Below are 17959 nucleotides of genomic sequence, written 5' to 3'. Positions count from 1 at the left end.
TCAAAGGATATTGGGGATTTAACCTAAGGAGGCAAACCCAACCCATCGATGATGCAGGGAACTAAGATTTTATGTTTTACCAAGATTTTGCAATTAATTTTGTTTTTGAGTTTGGTTATTAATGTTAACGGTTTTTATGGATTTGATTAATGTCTTCCATATTAGTATAATCCCTAAAATCTAATTGGGTTGATGCCCATTTAACCCAACTAATAATTGGGTGGGTTTGGGTTTACTTTGCCACCCTAAGTTACACCTGGTATATCTTAAAGTAATATTACTTTGCCACCCTAAGCTTTCTCTGTGTTGATCTTTTGTGCAAATGGGTCTTCTTTTTTATGCCCCTTCTGTTTCCTTTTGATTATATTAAAGAATTTCAGAGGTTATGATGCAGAACAAATATGAAAAGTGCTGTCTTTATGAATAGAGTTGATCCTTTCGTTTCTAGATTTAATAAGGGTCTTTGCATTTGGATTTCTGGTTCCAACTTCAGACTTGTGCTATTCTAGAATCTTTCTAATTCTGTGTCTAAGTTATTGTTGGGTTGATGGGGGCTGTTTTTACAAAGATACATAAATTTTTAATACTCAACTTATTTCCTTCAAAAGCATTGCTTGATGTCATCAAAGTTTTGAAGTTTTAGTTATTTTTTAGTTTGTTAAAAACTATAATATATTTTTTTCTAACTATGTTGCTTTCTCTTAGAGATAACAAATAAAATATTTTTAGTATTAGAAAAGAAAAGCTGAAAATCTAGAAAACAAGGGTCCATAATTATTCCATTTGTGTGTAATTAGTAAATGATTAAAAAAAATATTAGTGTCTAAATACTAATAACTTTTAATTGAAGATAGGTTAGCATCTATTTTCAAATAAGAAAGGAATTCAGTATAATAAAGTGATCAATACTATTTTCCCATATGCAATCTAACTCTACGATAGCTAATGTTTAATCAGATGACTTTAATTCTAAATCAAGATCAAGATACTCTACATTTGATTCCTTTCCTTGTGAAACTTTAGTTTTTCATATATCTAAAGGTGTATGGTGCTATGTAATTTAAAATAATTTCATTCCATTAAGTAATGAAAGATAATTTTAGAATCATAACATCACCTTTAGATTAATGAAAATATTAAAAGGACAAGATCATCTCCATGGATTATATGACTATCACTTATTTGAGTGATATAATGTATAGGTATGAAAAAAGTATCATTTGGTTATAAAAATCGTGTTACCTAGAAAAGAATAATAATCTCTAACAGGATCATTTCCATGGATTATATGGCTATCACTGATTTGAGTGTTATACTATGGGTATGAAGTAGTATCATAGATTATAAGAATCGTGTTACCTTAAAAATAAGAATAATAATTTCTATGACCCTTGGTCATTAATTAAAACACACATAAAGTCTCTGAATTAGGGTTGTAGATATCTTTATAGTCCTTATAAAAGTAATTAATTACTTACCCTAGCTATAGTTACCTGCACCATCTTTCTTGGTTCTTACAGCCAGAAGATATTGACAATAATGCATGCAAATGGTGTCGTATACCATAAATACAAATCTAATAAATATAATGTCCCATACCTACTGTTTAGGCGTACCATATTCTTTTACGAAATTAACTAAGGGACCATGTTAATAAAAACTCATGGCTTATTATAGCCTCAAAAGTACAGCAACCGTTAACTAATCCATGTTTCTTGTCTGTCTCCAAGTACTTTGTTTTTTGCCCAAACTCAAATTATAAATCAAGGCCCATGTGAGTGCAAGCTTGCTTCCTATCATTTTTTGCATGACAACATGATTACATTCCCTTCAAAATGTAATCTCTTCCAGCACCATTCAATGGCAACAAATTTTCTACACGTGCATGTACAAAATATCATGGGCCAGCTAGTCACCTCTATTGTCAAGGTCAGATTTTTTTCTTCTAGATATGACAAGATTTTTCTTCAAACCGATATATTAGAGTAAAAATCATTCTAACTTATTACTTGACAAGTCAAATAATCATATTCTTCTAATCATATTACACACAGTTTTACACATGCCCTATTTTTTAACTGAAACTGTAATTTATGTAACGATTTTCAACATAAGAATTGTGACTTCAACTCATGATTTCAGTTCAAAAATTGGAATGTGTGCAACAAGTAATACCCTTAATATTTAATGATAATCTATATATATTAATAGCCAAAACTCAGAGAAAATCTAATTAAATTTCAATTGAATTTTCAATTTTGCTCCATGTGTCCTATTTAATTTTTAATTTTATGCTAAGTGAATTATTAAGTGTAAAAATCCAAGAGGGATTTCAATTGGAGACAAAAGCCAACATTATTGTACTAAGGTGATCAGTATTACCAACTCTACAATTCATATTGGTGACGCCGTGCACTTCTGATGAAGTGGGAAAAAAATCCAAATACCCAAAATAAAAAAAAAACAAAAAAAAAACAACAACAACAAACAACAAAAGATTTCCACAGCAACAAACAACAAAACCTTCACAAAAAATCCCACAAATACCCACAAATACCCACAAATATCCAATGCTCAAACTGAAGATGCAAACTAAGCGAGACATACCTTGTGATTCCAAACTAAAGATGCAAAGCGAGAGGGAGACCGAGAGCGTGAGCAACAGAGCGAGAGGGAGACTGAGAATGAGAGCAACAGCGAGACTGAAAGGGAGATTGAGAGCGTGTGGGAGAGTTTGATAGCGAGATTGAGAAAATGAGAGTGAGTTGATAGCAAGATTGAGAGAGTGAGAGGGAGATTGAGAAAGTGAGTGATGAGAGAGCTGTGGGAATGTGGGTAACAGGGGTTCAGAGAGTTGAGAGTAGGCTGAGTGGGAGTGTTATGTTCAGATAGTTTAAGTGTGGGTAACGGGCCAAGGCAGATTGGTACTCGAGTTTACCAGACTCGGGTACCACACATGCAGTACTCGAGCACCTAAAGCTCGAGTACTAACAACAATATTCTAATTCCAGCTTTCCATGTCATCGTGCCATGGTGGAATGGAAAAATATGGTACTCGAGTTTGGTGAGCTCGAATACCACAAAAAGTGGTAGATCCCCATTTAGTTCGTAAACAGTGTTTTGTTGCTAAAAATTTTAAAAAAACGTGGTATTTGGCCATTTTGGCCCCACAACTGAACTAACTTTCTTAGCTAAAGCATTAGCAACAGAAATACACAGACAACTAACTAAATTAAAAGTTGAATAATACATTTATTTGTATTTTCATTTTTGCTTAATAAATTCAATCTTTATAATAAGGGGCAGGGGATTTAACTTTAAACGAAAATACTATAAAAGACTAAACAAGTTTCAAGACTGTTGAGTTTTTATTTTTACTTTTCAGTTTGGGAAAAGTTAACGAACACCTTAATAGTATTGATTTATGAACAAAGTTTAGTTACAAAAATGGTTGTAGCCTAAGACTACAACCTTACTCAATGTCATTAATATTATTATATATTTTGAAAATCTAATCGTTGGATTGCATGTTATTTACGCTCTTAATACATATGTCAAATTTTGTGATAATCATATATTATTTACTATATAATTTATAAGATTATAATTTATGCAAAATTTTAAACTATAAAAACTTGCATTTTAAACAATTTATTGATGACATAACTATTGATCTTTAATTTTCTAGACATTTTGCAAGCATGGAAAATATAAGAAGAAGATGTAATCCAATGGTGGATTTGTCAAAATTCACTTCTAATAAAAAGATATTGAGTAAAGTTGTAGTTTTAGACTACAACTAATTTTATAGCTAAACTTTGTCATTGATTTATTAAATAAATTTAGAAAAATTTATCAAAAAAGATAAAAATTATTAATTTTTTTAATAAATTTTATATTTCTATTAAAATGATATTATAACTTTTTAAAATGACCTATTAACAAATGTCTCAAAGGCACCTATTAGCTAAACCATTTTGCGCTTCACTTCTTATTATGTTTTCCTCGAGCAATGGAGTCACCGAGTCAAAATATATGCCTTTATTTCCCACTTCCACCACCCACCGTCCCACACTCTCAAAAGAAATGCAAATTACCACTTAATCGTAATTTAAGTTGCCTATCTGTGGTTTGAAATTTGTCATTTTACTCGTTTGAAGTTAGCTCAGTTAGAGTTCTGTAACTCACATCTAAAAATATGACTAAATATGTAATTTTGCTTTACTTTTATGTCTTTTTTTTCTTAAAACAAAAAACACATACAAAAATAAGAAAAAAACAAGGAAAAAAAAAGGGGAGGGTTTTGTAAGAATTAATATTTAGAACTATTTCCCATGCAAAGACAACAGCATTCTGTGCAGAAATTCCTCACTCAAAGCTCCTAATAGCATAGCACAATTGTCCTGCCACAAAGAGGGGGGGGGTGTTGTGGCAGAATAGAAACCATGAGAAACCATTTATGCAAACTACTTTTTAAAGTCAAGTACAAAAACAGTGAATATAATAATGGGAAAATAAAACATTAAAGAAAACATATTACGGCAATCAGACCATAAACTAGCATTGCAAAAACATTCTTCCATTGTTTTCTTTTCTTATTTGTAAAATGTTTTAAAACTCACTAAATATCGATTTGTTCAATCAAATTTTGATTTAAAAAAAAAATCTGGGATGTCAAGGTGATTTGCTGTGTTCATTCCGCAGAAGTAAGCTAGAATCAATGGATCGTATATTTTTCAGGTGTTCTTTCTCTGAAAGAATCTGGGAAGGGGTGCTGAGAAGATGCCTTATTAAATAAGAAGATTGGAGACTGGAATTGAGTTAGCTTGGGCTTTGAAGAAGTTGAAGAGTAAGAATTTTGAAAAGATTATAATTGGCCAATTATCACTGTACACTACCTGCTCTTCTCATTTGATGGTAGAACAAGAGATCTAGCAGGTCCATTAGTATAGCAAGTAGCAACAGCTACATAAAAGTAGCAAAGAATTATGATGGTTACTCATTTTTACAAAACTCTCCCTTTTTTATATTGTTTTGTCTTGATTTTGTATGTGTTTTTTTGTTTTGAGGAAAGAAACATATAAATTGAACAAAATTACATATTTAGCCATATTTTTAACAAAGATGGATTACAAAATTTTAACTGAGCTAAGTTTAAGTGCGTAAAATATTAAATTTCAAAACACATATAAATAACTTAAATTTCGGTTATATCATAAGTAAGTTATAATTTATCCTAAAAGAAAAGAAGAAACGTGCTAAAGTGCTACATTGAAAAAGAAAAGTGTGTAGATATGAAATTCCTATTTTCTTGTGAAGATACGTTTCTTTGGGCAATCAAATCAACAAAGCTGCCGTAACCACCATTTTAGGCATCATTAAGTAGTAGAATAGAGTATGAGTACCTGAGTAGATATTTTTTCTTACTACAATGCAACTGTTACCTATGTATGACTGTATGACAAGACCGGGCAACATTAAATGGGCTTGCCTATTATTGATTCTCCTAATAATCTAAAGTTGTACTGAGCCGAAAGCATACTCTTTGTACAAGATATACTCTTTGTACAAGATTTATAAAGTTATCCTCGGGGTTTCCTCTCTTCTTCTTCTTCTTCTTCTTCTTCTTTTTCTTTTTTTTTTTTTTTTTTTTTTTTTGGTGAATAAAAAAATGAATAAAGAGGGGCAACCAATGTGACAATCCTACCTAGGCGTGACCATAATAGCACCCTACCCACCAAGATCTGGACCTTGCTTGGATGCAAGGGGACTGGTGAGCCATAGCTTCCCCAGCCCCATGAAGGGCACTAGCGATCCTAGGCTGCCAAGGAAGGCAACCCCACGCAAGTCCACATTCGAACTCGAAATAGGTATTGAATAATTGATTGATATTCCCAAAAACATAAAAATAAATAAAAGACGCTTAGTTCCTTCGCAACTGATACTTAGAAGTTTCAGTCATTGAAAAATCTTGACAATGATCTCTCTTCACCATTTTTGCCCTTAATTTTCTCATTAATCCTTTATGAGAACCCAAAATCAAGAGAATTTCTGTAAACAAATAAAAGAATGGGCCTCATTTTTTTTTTATTATCATCTTTGCCTGTTAAATTTCATTTTAATGCATTATCAAGTCACACATAGATAAGATATACTCTGTTTGATGATCTTTCTATATGGTGGAGTCCTGCTGGAGCAATAGTAACAACCCACAAGAAGTTTCCTTGCCTAAAATATACTGCCTTTTGATAAAAACAGTTCATTTAAAAAGTTGAGGGATGAAGAACCACGAGGACAAGTGAACTCTTCAACCAATTTGTTTTTACTTCCCCCCCAATCCACAACCTTTTCTTCATTTTCTTACCTATGTCATCCTCTAACTCTCTCAAAATTTCATCAATTTCTTCCACAACCTTTTCTTCATTTTCTTACCTATGTCATCCTTTAACTCTCTCAAAATTTCATCAATTTCTTCTGTCTTCCATCGTTATCAATTTCCATGTGAATGCCCTTTCCATTGCAAATATACTTGCAATTTGTTTTCTGTTGCCCATAGAATAGTCAACAAGGCATGAATCGTTTTAAGTTACTTTTACCAGAGACCTAATTTAATACACAATCCTGACTCCCAAAAATCTGGTAAGACCTAATTTAATATACAGAATCCCGACTCCCAGAAATCAAGGCATTGTAGCGTTTAGGTTGTTGCTCAAACATCGTGTTGCTCACACCCGGCCAATCACTTGCAAATGAAGCCTTAATGTGGCCAAACTGACGCAACATAACCTTCATTGCCTCACCTTGTATGAGAACCTGAATTTAAGTACTCAACCTCATGACCTTTACAAGCAAACATAACTTCAATAAAAGCCCCATGAACTATAAGTCTTTTATCCTCTGGAGATATAAACTGCACAATTTTCAATAGAATGAAAAAGCTGTAAACCATCAGCATTTGCAAGTATTTTGATTCCATTCTCTCTTGTTGACACAGCAAGCAGTATCCCTTCCTTGTTAAATCAAATGCAAGGAGAAGCCTAAAAGATATTCAAGGAAAAGATTGTTTAATTATAAGAAGGGCTTCAAAATACTGCTAAGCACATCAAGAAAAGGGATTCCATGGGCATTACCGGTAATCCACCCTCTATACCTGTAGTTGTCAAGATGTTAACATTGTCAATGTCCCAAAATTTTATTTGAAACTCATCACCAGTAGCCAGTAACTGGTTCTTCATTGTATCAAATTGCACTACCCCCCCCCCAAACCGCTTCCAAAGACCATAATATACACGCTTGATAGCCCCCTCACATTCATTCCATTCAGTAAGGTATGATTCTCCTTCTTTAGTAGTCCCACATGAGAATAGCCTATGATGCACACAATAAAAGAAACATGATGTAAAGCTTGAGCAATTGCCCAACCACAATGAAAATTTTAAGGAAATAAATAGTTGGAAAAGTAATGTAATAAAACATCCTTACTACCTTGTCCCGTCAGCACTGTGGGCCATTGTCATGCAAGATTGGCCTGGAGCATCATAGTCAACTCTTGAACCCACATTATCATATAACCAAGCCTTAATTTTCCCACTGATATCTACTGAATATATGTACTGTAGGAAGCAAGAAACCTTCAATGATCTAAACCAAATCCACACGGAAGGAGAAGCCGGAAGGGTTGGAAGGGGGGGGGGGGGGGAGTGGCAACCCTATGGATTATTAGGGTGTGAAAATTAAGATTCACATTTCCCATTTTGCAGGGAAAAAAGTGGAAAAGAATAATGCCATTTTTAGTACCAAGAAAATAGCTGTATATATATATATATATTAACCATAATACTTCAGATGGAAAGAAGAAAGCTCAAATGTTAATTTGACAAAACAAAAGCAATGAAAAAAGGGAAGAAAGAAATCTTTTGCCTCAAACTCTTTTTGCAAAACCTTATTCTGATTAATGCATGAGCCCCCTCTGCAAGCATAGCCTTAGGGTATAATATGTACACCAAGATACTTAGGTAAAGCTGCTAAGCTTAACAATGAATGATAACCTGAGCCTAAAACTCCGGTTGAGGCATGAGACTTGGATGTCTCTGAAGAAAAGTTACTTATCAAAAAAAAAAAAATAAGAGAAAAGGATGTCAACTGTCAACTAGAAAAAGTGCAAATAAAATAACTAAATACCAGAATGTTTTCCTTATGATGAGGGCACACGGAGTAAAATGGTGCTTCATGCCCTTCAAACGTGTACAGCTTATAACCGGTGACAGCATCCCACACCTGCACAGAAATGAACTTTCAGTCTTTCACAATGCAGTCCAGCCTCATTATTACACTGAAAGAATATGCCAAGTAAAGTTAAACCTTAATAGTCTTGTCCTCTCCACAAGTTATGATGCAGAGTTGTCTGTTTGGATGTAAAAAGCCAAGATCACTAACCTTACCGACATGAGCGTCAATCTGGAAAAAAAATTCATGGCAGATACACAATTATTAACAAAAGGGGCTGAAAGAACCAGTTAAGTATTATATTTCAATAATCACTAAAAACTAAGTAAGAACACACACACACACATGTATGTATGTATGTAAATACGCACTTGTGTGTAAGAGCATGCATATATATATATATATATAAACAAACCTCCAGGTGGTTCCGCAAATCATTACCACCATGATAGGAATATATTTGCACTATATGTTTCAAATATGCAACACCTGAAATGGAAAGCAAGAAAGATCATCAGAGATGCAAATTGTTTCTCAAGAATATCTTAAACTTTTGGGATAAAAGGTAATTTAAAAATAATAAAATAAATCCCCTCAAAGTAACATACCAAAAAGCGCACCATTAGGACTCCACATCACACGGTTTACAGATGCAGTATAATCACTGGCCAACAATGCCTATCATCAAGTGACATAGAGATTATTAGCCTCATATGTTTTCCTAGAGCGTATTATTATAATATTGTCCAACTTAAAAAATTAAAAATAAGTGTGTGTAGATATCTGTTAAACCTGCAAGGCCATTGAACATGCTTCAACTTTCCAAACATTGAAGTTTCGAAAAACAAGCCTCTCCCTCCTTCCAACTTCCCAAATTGTGATATCACCAATATTTGTTCCAGCTGAATTTGATAGAACATAAAACACATAATAGAAGAAATTTTAGCTTAAACAACAACCCCCTTGACTACCTCATAGAACAAAAATTGAAGATGTATGAGCATGAGCAGCAGCAAGAGCTTACCAAGAAGCAAAGTTTGTTGGGATAAATGAAAATCCATGGTGTTGACAGCAGAACCCTGATTCAAGTTGACAACAACAGCCGTTGGCAGGCCCTTGGACTTGGAGAAGTCGTATGGTATGAGAGTCCAGAGATGCCTCCACCTTCTTGACAAAATGCTTGTGATAATGGAGTCTCGAGTTGGGAGATAAGAGAGGATATAGCAGAAGATACAATAATTAATGAGAAGAGGATCCACCATTCACCGATGTAGTATTTCTGATATAGCAGAAGATAGGCCAACAATGATTGATGCTGGAAAACAACTTAGAGTAATTTATGTGTACCTCTCACCTCCTTAGCTTACCTCTATGTAGATGGATTAACATTCAGGACATTCTGTGCTCACTATTGTGTTTGAAAGGGAACATTTGTCATCAAGGGTAGAGTCATTGGATAAAACTTCAGTCATGTTACAAATTACTACTTAATGTATTGGTATAAAACTAGGTTTGATTTCATTGGCAACTAATACAGGATTTTTGTAAAACCTATCATTTTTATTTTCAAATAGTTTCAGCTGATATTCTATTATTGAATATAATATTTTATGGTCAATGACAAGGTATCTCTTATTACAAATATACCAAATCAGCCATGTACTTTATCCAATCCTAATAGTCTAATTCTTACCCATTCAAGTCAATATATATATTTTTTGGTGTGTGGAACATGTCACCAAAATTTAATTGTTAATACAATTTATTCAAATTTTATTAAGTCATAGCCACGGTATATTACAGTTTTTAAGAAATGCCAAGGTTACTACAAATTTTCTACAGCCAATGGGTCACCACTTCTAAAAAAAGAAAGTCCCCAAACACAAAAATGTGTATATTACAGTTTTTAAGAAATGCCAAGGTTACTACAAATTTTTTTTTACATATCTACAGCCAATGGGTCACCACTTCTAAAAAAAAAAAGTCCCCAAACACAAAAATGTAATTTAGACATTTATCTACTAATACATAACATTTGTAATATCTCTTAACCTTTTTTTAGTAGTTTTAGAACCATAAATGATTCTACAATTTTTTTTTTACAACTATAACGTGGTAGATTGTAAGTAGTTAACCTTTATTTACACATAGAGTCACTATTTTTCCTTCACCAATTACACTTGGTCATGTCAAAGTTATGATAAAAAATTGTGAAAATTTTTGTGTTTCTAAATTTTTTACTTTCTTTTGTGAAACAAATATACTTAAGCCAAAAAAAAAAAAAAAAAAAAAAAAAGAGTAAAGTAAAGGTGGGGGAATGAAGACTCTTACTTTTATACCCCTTTTTGCTTTTGCTTTGTTTTGTGTGAAAGAAACTCCAGTACTCCACCCATCAGAAAAGGCTGAGTCTATCGTCTGGTTTCAATGCATACTGTCAATATTTCGATCATACCGAGTCACAGACAAAGTGATCAACTCGCTTGTTCACGCGCCGTTAATAATTCTGGTTTCCTGTTTTGTCATATGGGCTTCTGCCATTGCTCGAGTATGGAAAAGATCAGTTACAAATAAATATTATACTTTTGAGTGTGTTTTTGGTCGGAGACATGAGTTAAACAACTGGTGTTGTGTATAGTTTAGTGACTTAGTGGTGCCTCAAGAGAGTGATATGAAAAATAATAATAATAATAACTAATACTTCCAATTATCGAATTATTAAAATAAAATAAAAGGTTCCCAACTGCTTTTACAATTCAAACAATCAGGCAATTTTTTTTTTAAATGAATTAATTCAATTACGCCATAAATAAAACAAAAGGTTTAAGACAAAGCCGGTTAAAGTATAGCCCAAAAAAGGTTTGATAATTCAAAATAAACTTTGTAATACACTGTTTTCAAGTCATGCTAGATGAGGAGAGAGTCCGGTAGAGAATCGAAAAGGTCACTGTAATTTCTCTGCCTCTCTCTCCCTTCTGCTGTCTCTGCTCTTTCAATTTTCTGCTTCTCTCTCCTCTCCATTCAATCTGCTCTATTTCTTCTCAATGGAAATTTGTGAGTGAAGGGTTTCAATTTTATTTTATTTTATTTTAAAAAAAAATTCAAGAGTTACACAAGAAAGAAAGAAAGCATTACTTAATAATATTAACTAAACCAAAAGGCAGAGAAAAAGGAAAATGAAATCGAGCATCTATAATTAAACTTGGAGAGATAAGACGTGCAAGAAAAAATAGGCAGAAAGAAAAGCATCCAAATATATAAAGAGGAAGCAAAGCAAACTCCTGTTTCTCCTCTTGTTGTGTAGTTTAACATGATTAAATTAATTATCAACCTTGGATTGGAACAAATTATCAAGCACCACCAAAAGCAGAAGCTCATGCACAATAAAACTAAATTAATATCAGATGGAATTGGAATTGGAGGAAGCCTTACATAAAATGAAAATGAAATTTCTCTGTCTGGTGAATTTGATTAGCTAGAGATGATCGAATCGGTAATCATCACATCAGCTCTGCCTTTGCACATTCTATCTGGGTTAGGTCAAGGTCGCAGACTCAAACATTAACCTGTGTTTTGTTTGACAACTACTGTCACTTTTGACTTTTGATTTGTGATTTTTTTTTTAATTATGCATTTCGTCCCTGTTTTTTACGCTAAATTAAATATTTCTTTTTAGGGTCTACACCAAAATAAGGGTTTGTTTGGATACAGCTTATTTTGCTGAAAATTGAAAATAATAAAAAAAAATAATAAATTTACTGTTCACTCTTTTTTACTGTTCATATGCCTTGGTGCACTATTCATGTCCCATGAACAGTGCACCAGGCGCTGGTCTTAAAAAAAAAAAGGGAAAGAAACTTAGACGCAGTAGTGGGAAGCGCAAAACGTGCTTCCCAAACGCACCCTAAGTGTCTATTTGGAAATAACTTAGTTGAAACTGAAAATTTTTTGCTAAGAATACGGTAGATAAAGCTAAAAGGTAATTGAAATAGTACAGCGGGATCCATGAATAGTACCAAAAAGTGCAATGAAATCCATGAATAATAGCAAAAATAAGTTAAATAGTAAAAAAACTAGCTTTTTAAGCTATGCCAAACACACACTAAATATTGTGTAAAGAATATGAACTAGATACATGGCTTACCTTTTTTATTTTTAATGAATCTACATCCATTTATTTGCACACTAAATTGAATGTTGGTCCCTAAATTTTTATTTATTTATTTATTAACAAACAAGAGTGTCCAAACCTCACGAATATCATGAAGCTTTAAGAGCCGTTTGATTGAAGAAATAGAAAGGTGGGAGAATAAAAAATAATGGCGGGATAGAAGAAATTTAATTTTCCCTCATATATGTTTGGTTAAAGGGATGGAAAAGTGGGGAGATTAAAAATTCTTTTATTTGGTTGGAAAAAAAAATGAGAAGATAGAGGAAGTATTTTATAAAAATTTACTCTTATGTACTTATTTCATTTTATAGTTATACATGGTGTAATTATAAGCAATATTATATCATTCAATAACTTATTATTGAATTCATATTTTGAAAATCCAACCGTAAAATTACATGTTCTATATGCTCTTAACATGCATACTAAATTTCATGTCAATTACAATTAGATGTAATTAACCATTCAATCCATAAACTAATCTTTTATGTATAATTTCAAACTACAAAAACTTGAATTTAAAAAATTGATTAATGATATGGCTATTAATCTTTGATCACCTTGAAATTTTGCAAGTATGGAGACTATACGAAGATAATGTAATTTAACAGTGAATTTGTCAAAATTTGCATCCAATTAAAAACTATTGATTGGTGAAATATTACTTAAAGTTACATTAGTACATATATATTCATTATAAGCAACTTCTTTGTAATAAAATATTACTTATTTATCAATTAAAATTAATAAAATAATATTTTATAAAAATTAAAACATTAAACATATATATATATATATTCTCTCTATTATTATCTTTATTACCTTTTTTTTATTAAAAAAAAAAAAAAAAAAAAACACCAAGGGCAGCGTAGTAGAAGTGTAGAACACAATGGAGCTTGTACCGTGGGCAATTTTTGGTCCAAATATTTTTGCACCATTTTCACTCCTATTTTCTTTACAATTTAGGGAGATTGAGTTTTTGTAGGTTTGGAGGGAAAATAGCTAAGCCTCATCAATTTTCTCTTCCTTCTCCCCTCTCAACCAAACACCACTCTCATCTATTTTCTCTTCCATTTTCCACTTTTTTTTTATCCTCCCTAAAATCATCTCAACTAAACATACCCTTAGGAACCACTAAGCCAACTCCTTGAGGTTGTTGGTCCCTAAATTTGATTAGTGAAAGATGTGGTATCTTCTTTTTCTTTTTTTACCACGCGATTACTTTTATGTATTTAAAAATTTATTTTCATGCTAAATAAAATGTTGGTCCCTAAATTTGATTAGTGAATGACCACATGATAACTTTTATGTATTTAAAAAACTACACATTTACACCCGACATGTTAAACAAATCTACCCACCCAAAACCGAATCCAAACCCCCTTAACTAATTTGGATTGATAGTGGAGTTGAAACCACTACATTCTCGATTAACATGTCAGACACTTGTTGATACTTGATACATCAGTCATCAGCCAAGTCCCAAAAATGCGAAAGAACTCTCAAGAAAGCCCACGTAGAAACAATATTTTCTACATGTGGTTGAGTTATATATTAATTGTAGGTGGTTCAAGGCCTTTTTCAAGCTTCGAATTGAATGAATTAACTTCATAGATGAGGGAAGGAGTTCAAAAATGCCACGCATAAGAGGATCTTTTTGGTGAAATGCACTAGTTAGGAACGAAGAATGAAAGCAATAATTAAAAAAAAAAAAAGGGTGGCTGCAATCTTTCAGGGATCAAAGATACCTAGTTGGTTAATGTTGTCAATCATGTCTGATATGAAGGTTCTAAAGTGTCAAATGCAGAAGGTATGTTTCATGACCATTGACCAAAAGTTGTTTAGTAGTGCTTTAGTAACTTTATAAGAAAACTCTTGCGTATTTATATAGCCGGACTAGGGAAATTATTTGTTCTCCTTATTTCTATTTAGAAAATTTATACATTTATATGAACCTATGCATGGACAAAATTGGCATTTGCCATTTTTAAAAAAATAATCCAGCATTTTGCCCTCTTTTGAAATTGACTTTCTCAAAATCGAGTTAAAAAAAAAAAAAAAATCCTGGAGGCCTATAGTAGCGTTTTAAGGAGTCTATAGTGATGTTTTAAGGACCTATAGTGGCATTTTGTAACTCGATCTTCATGAACTCGAGTTCAATGCAATTTTTTCCTTTTTTTACCTATAACTTGAGTTCATGGAGCTCAAGTTACAAAACACCACTATAGGCTCATTAAAACGTCACTATAGGTTCCTTAAAATGCCACTATAGGGCTTAACTCGATTTTGGGAAAGTCGAGTTTCAAAAGAGAGGCATTTCCCTAATTAGTTTGGGAAATGAGGCAAAATGCTAGATTGTTTTTTTAAAAAGGGTAAAGGCCAATTTTTTCCACCTATGCATATTATATCATCTTTCATTACCACATTCATTATTTGTTCTTTTTCCTTGTTAGTACTAATTTTCACCTAATTCTTAGAAGTTTCAGTATTTGAAAATTCTTAACAATGATCTCTATTTTCTTAACCATTTTATCCATTTATTTTCCTCATTAATTCTTTAGAAGAACTCAAAAATCATGAGAAAAACAATAAACAAATAAAAGAATGGTGGTGGATTTGGCCCACATTGTGATGAAGGTTGGTGGTGTAGATTGGGGATTAGGGGTCTTTTAGTTTGGGTGGAGGAGAGAGACATGTAAGGGGACTTAAAACAAATATTTACACATTCTTTTAACAATGATATGTAGCCAAGGTTAAAGAGAGCAACTTCGGTGACTAAAATAACACTTTTTAAACTATAGGTGGGTAAAGTGTAATTTATTTATTTTTTCATCATCTATTCCTGTTATATTTCATATCAAAGCAACATACCCTTAAATGCCTCACCCCATTGGGTACCTTATCGTGATGGTCACTCCACAAATACAAGTTCTTGTAGGGTGGGAGGGCCAGAGTTTAAGTTTTCAAGAGGGAATTTCATACACATATATTGATATATACTTAGATTATATTAAATTAGGATTTCTATCTCAAATTTTAAAAGAAAAAAAAAATCATGAATTTAATGGACACATCCTATCAAATTCTGTGAAAATAATTAACACAACTCATTAAAAATCTCTAGTGCATAATAAAGTCCACAAAGTCCTTAAATTCTTGAATTTGCTAACTAATAAGAGCTTGAAAATGAGCCTAGAACCTCATGAACTTTACAAACAAACATAATTTCTAATAGAACCCCCATAAACTATAGGTCTTCTATCCTCTAGTGGTAAAAACAGCATGATTTTAGCCAACGGGGGCTTGGCTGAGTGGGTAAGGCTCGAACGCTTTGTGCAACACACCTAGGTTCAAGTCCCACTGCCCGCAGGAGTCCATTGGTGGGCATCCTTGGTGAGGGTTGGCCCCCTCACACAGACTGGTTAGAACGGCTTGAACCTATGTCAGACTGTCGCCCTGCTCGGGGGTGTAATATAACCATAAAAGCCCCCATTTTTCTTTACCAAAAGTAAAATAAAATAAAATAAAATAAATAAACAGCATGATTTTCAATAGAATGCAAAAGCCGTAGACCATCAGGCTTTGCAAGTATTTTGATCAGCATTTGCAAGTATTTTGATTCCATTCTCTCTTGTTGATACAACGAGCAGTATCCCTTCCCTGTTAAATCAAGTGCATGGATAAGCCTAAAAGATATTCAATCGTAAAGATTAATTATAAGAAGGGCTTCAAAAGACCACCAAGCACATCAAGAAAAGGACTCCCAAGGCATTACCGGTAATCCACCCTTTGCAGCAGTAGTTGTCAAGATGTCAACATTGTCCATGTCCCAAAATTTTATTTGGAACTCATCACCAGTAGGCAGGAACCAGTTCTTCATTGTATCAAATTGCACAAACCATTGCACAACCCCCACAAACCGCTTCCAAAGACCATTATATACACATTTGATAGCCCCATCATTTTCATTCCATTCCACAAGGTATAATTTTCCTTCTTCGCTATTCCCACATTGGAATAGCCTATGATGAACACAATAAAAGAAATATGATATAAAGCTGAAAAGATGAAGTGAGCGTTTGGGAACTGAGTCTGCGTCCAGCGTTTCTACGTTTCACGTTTTCTACTTTTTTTTTTTTTTCCCCTTGCATGTGAACAGTAACCTCACATGGGTTCACTGTACAGGGGACAAAAATTACTGTTTACACACTGTTTATTACTGTTCACAGCACTGTTCACGTACTAAAAAATATTAAAAATTGGCCCTATGGTACTATTCACACATTTAAAAATTATTTTGCTACAGTGTTTTCAGTTTTCAGTTTTCAGTTTCAGGAACAATAAGTTCAATTCAAACGGACCCGAACTGTTTGAAGCAAAAAAAACTTTCAATGATCTAAACCAAATCCACACAGCAGGAGAAAAAAATAGGAGGGGGGGGGGGTGTGGGGGGAGAGGGGAGAGAGAGAGAGAGAGAGAGAGAGACCAAGTGGCAACCCTATGCATTATTAGGGTGTGACAATTAAGATTCGCATTTCCAATTTGAAAGAAAAAAGCGGAAATGAATAGTGCCATATATATATATACACCACATGGATTATTAATGAAAGCAAGGAAGATACTTCAGATGGAAAGAAAAAAGCTAAAATGTTAATTTGACAAAACAAAAGCGATGAAGAGAGGGAAAAAATAAATCCTTCTCAAACTCTTTTGCAAAACTTTGTTCTGCATGAGCCCTTTTTGCAAGCATAGCCTCAGTGTATAGTAAGTGCACCAAAATATTTAGGTAAAGCTGCTAAGCTTAACAATAAAATAGCTTGAGCCTAAAACCCTGGCTGAGGCATAAGTTACAAGCCTTGAATGTCTCTCAAGAAAAGTTCAGAAAAAACTGTCAACTAGAAAAAATGCAAATAAAACAACTGAATACTTGAATGTTTTCCTTATGATGAGGGAACAAAGAGTAAACTGGTGCTTCATGCCCTACAAACGTGCACAGTTTATTACCAGCAACAGCATCCTACCCCTGCACAGAAATGAACTTCCAGTCTTTCACACTGCTGTCCAGCCGCCGAGCCTGGTAATGTAAGCTTGTTACCAAGTGGGGCAATAAAAGTGGTTGGATCTATGTTGGGTTTGTCAAGGTGGAGCCTTTAACACAATGCTGTCCAGCCTCATTATTATACTGAGAATATGCCAAGTAAAGTAAACCTTAATAGTTGTCTCCCATAGGAATGTGGTTGCTGCCGAGCTTGCTTTTGATAAATTTACAACTCCTGTCCCAACAGCATGGTTTCGATATTATTGGAGAATATCTTGTTCAGAAAAAATTATTGGGAATATCTTCTTTTTTTTCAAGTGCTTTAGATCTGATGTAATGTGAATGGATTTGACAATGCCTAATGTACCATTTTCTTATTATTACTATTATTATTATTATTATTATTATTATTATTATATGTCTACCCTACCTCTTCTCTGTATCTGCATTCTCCATTACACAAAAAGCCGAAAACTCAACTTCCAGAGACATTATTGTGTCAGTAATGTGAACGGATATGAGTCATT

General features: G+C 33.2%; 1 protein-coding gene across 4 annotated transcripts; it reads right to left on the bottom strand.

The window, feature by feature from the left end:
- Window positions 1-4281: 4281 nt before the first annotated feature.
- On the bottom strand, window positions 4282-11820 carry LOC126725759 (topless-related protein 4-like). Of its 4 annotated transcripts, none has more exons than XM_050430666.1 (11): window positions 11656-11820; window positions 10558-10757; window positions 9251-9505; window positions 9019-9128; window positions 8835-8904; window positions 8642-8715; window positions 8362-8457; window positions 8182-8277; window positions 7486-7709; window positions 7131-7368; window positions 6063-7037 (listed from the first exon to the last, which is right to left on the bottom strand). In XM_050430666.1, exons 3-11 carry the CDS (start codon window positions 9486-9488, stop codon window positions 7020-7022), a joined length of 1164 nt encoding a protein of 387 aa, XP_050286623.1. In that variant the 5' UTR covers window positions 9489-9505; window positions 10558-10757; window positions 11656-11820; the 3' UTR covers window positions 6063-7019. The 4 variants fall into 4 exon arrangements, with proteins under 4 accessions (XP_050286625.1, XP_050286623.1, XP_050286624.1 ...); XM_050430667.1 differs by having other exon boundaries at window positions 7151-7368; XM_050430670.1 differs by lacking the exon at window positions 6063-7037 and having other exon boundaries at window positions 7242-7368; window positions 7486-7528.
- Window positions 11821-17959: the final 6139 nt, after the last annotated feature.

This window comes from Quercus robur, chromosome 5 (genome assembly GCF_932294415.1).
Source record: "Quercus robur chromosome 5, dhQueRobu3.1, whole genome shotgun sequence".
NCBI lineage: Eukaryota > Viridiplantae > Streptophyta > Magnoliopsida > Fagales > Fagaceae > Quercus > Quercus robur.
The sequence above is the reverse complement of the archived record's forward strand: the minus strand, read 5'-3'. Positions and strand labels throughout refer to the sequence as shown.

Coding starts and splice junctions, on each gene's coding strand:
- LOC126725759 (XM_050430666.1), bottom strand. CDS start 9,488: ATGGTGGATCCTCTTCTCATTAATTATTGTATCTTCTGCTATATCCTC. Junction 8,716..8,834: donor TCCTAATGGTGCGCTTTTTG/GTATGTTACTTT, acceptor TTTCCATTTCAG/GTGTTGCATATTTGAAACAT. Junction 7,710..8,181: donor ATCATAAGGAAAACATTCTG/GTATTTAGTTAT, acceptor AATAATCCATAG/GGTTGCCACTCCCCCCCCCC.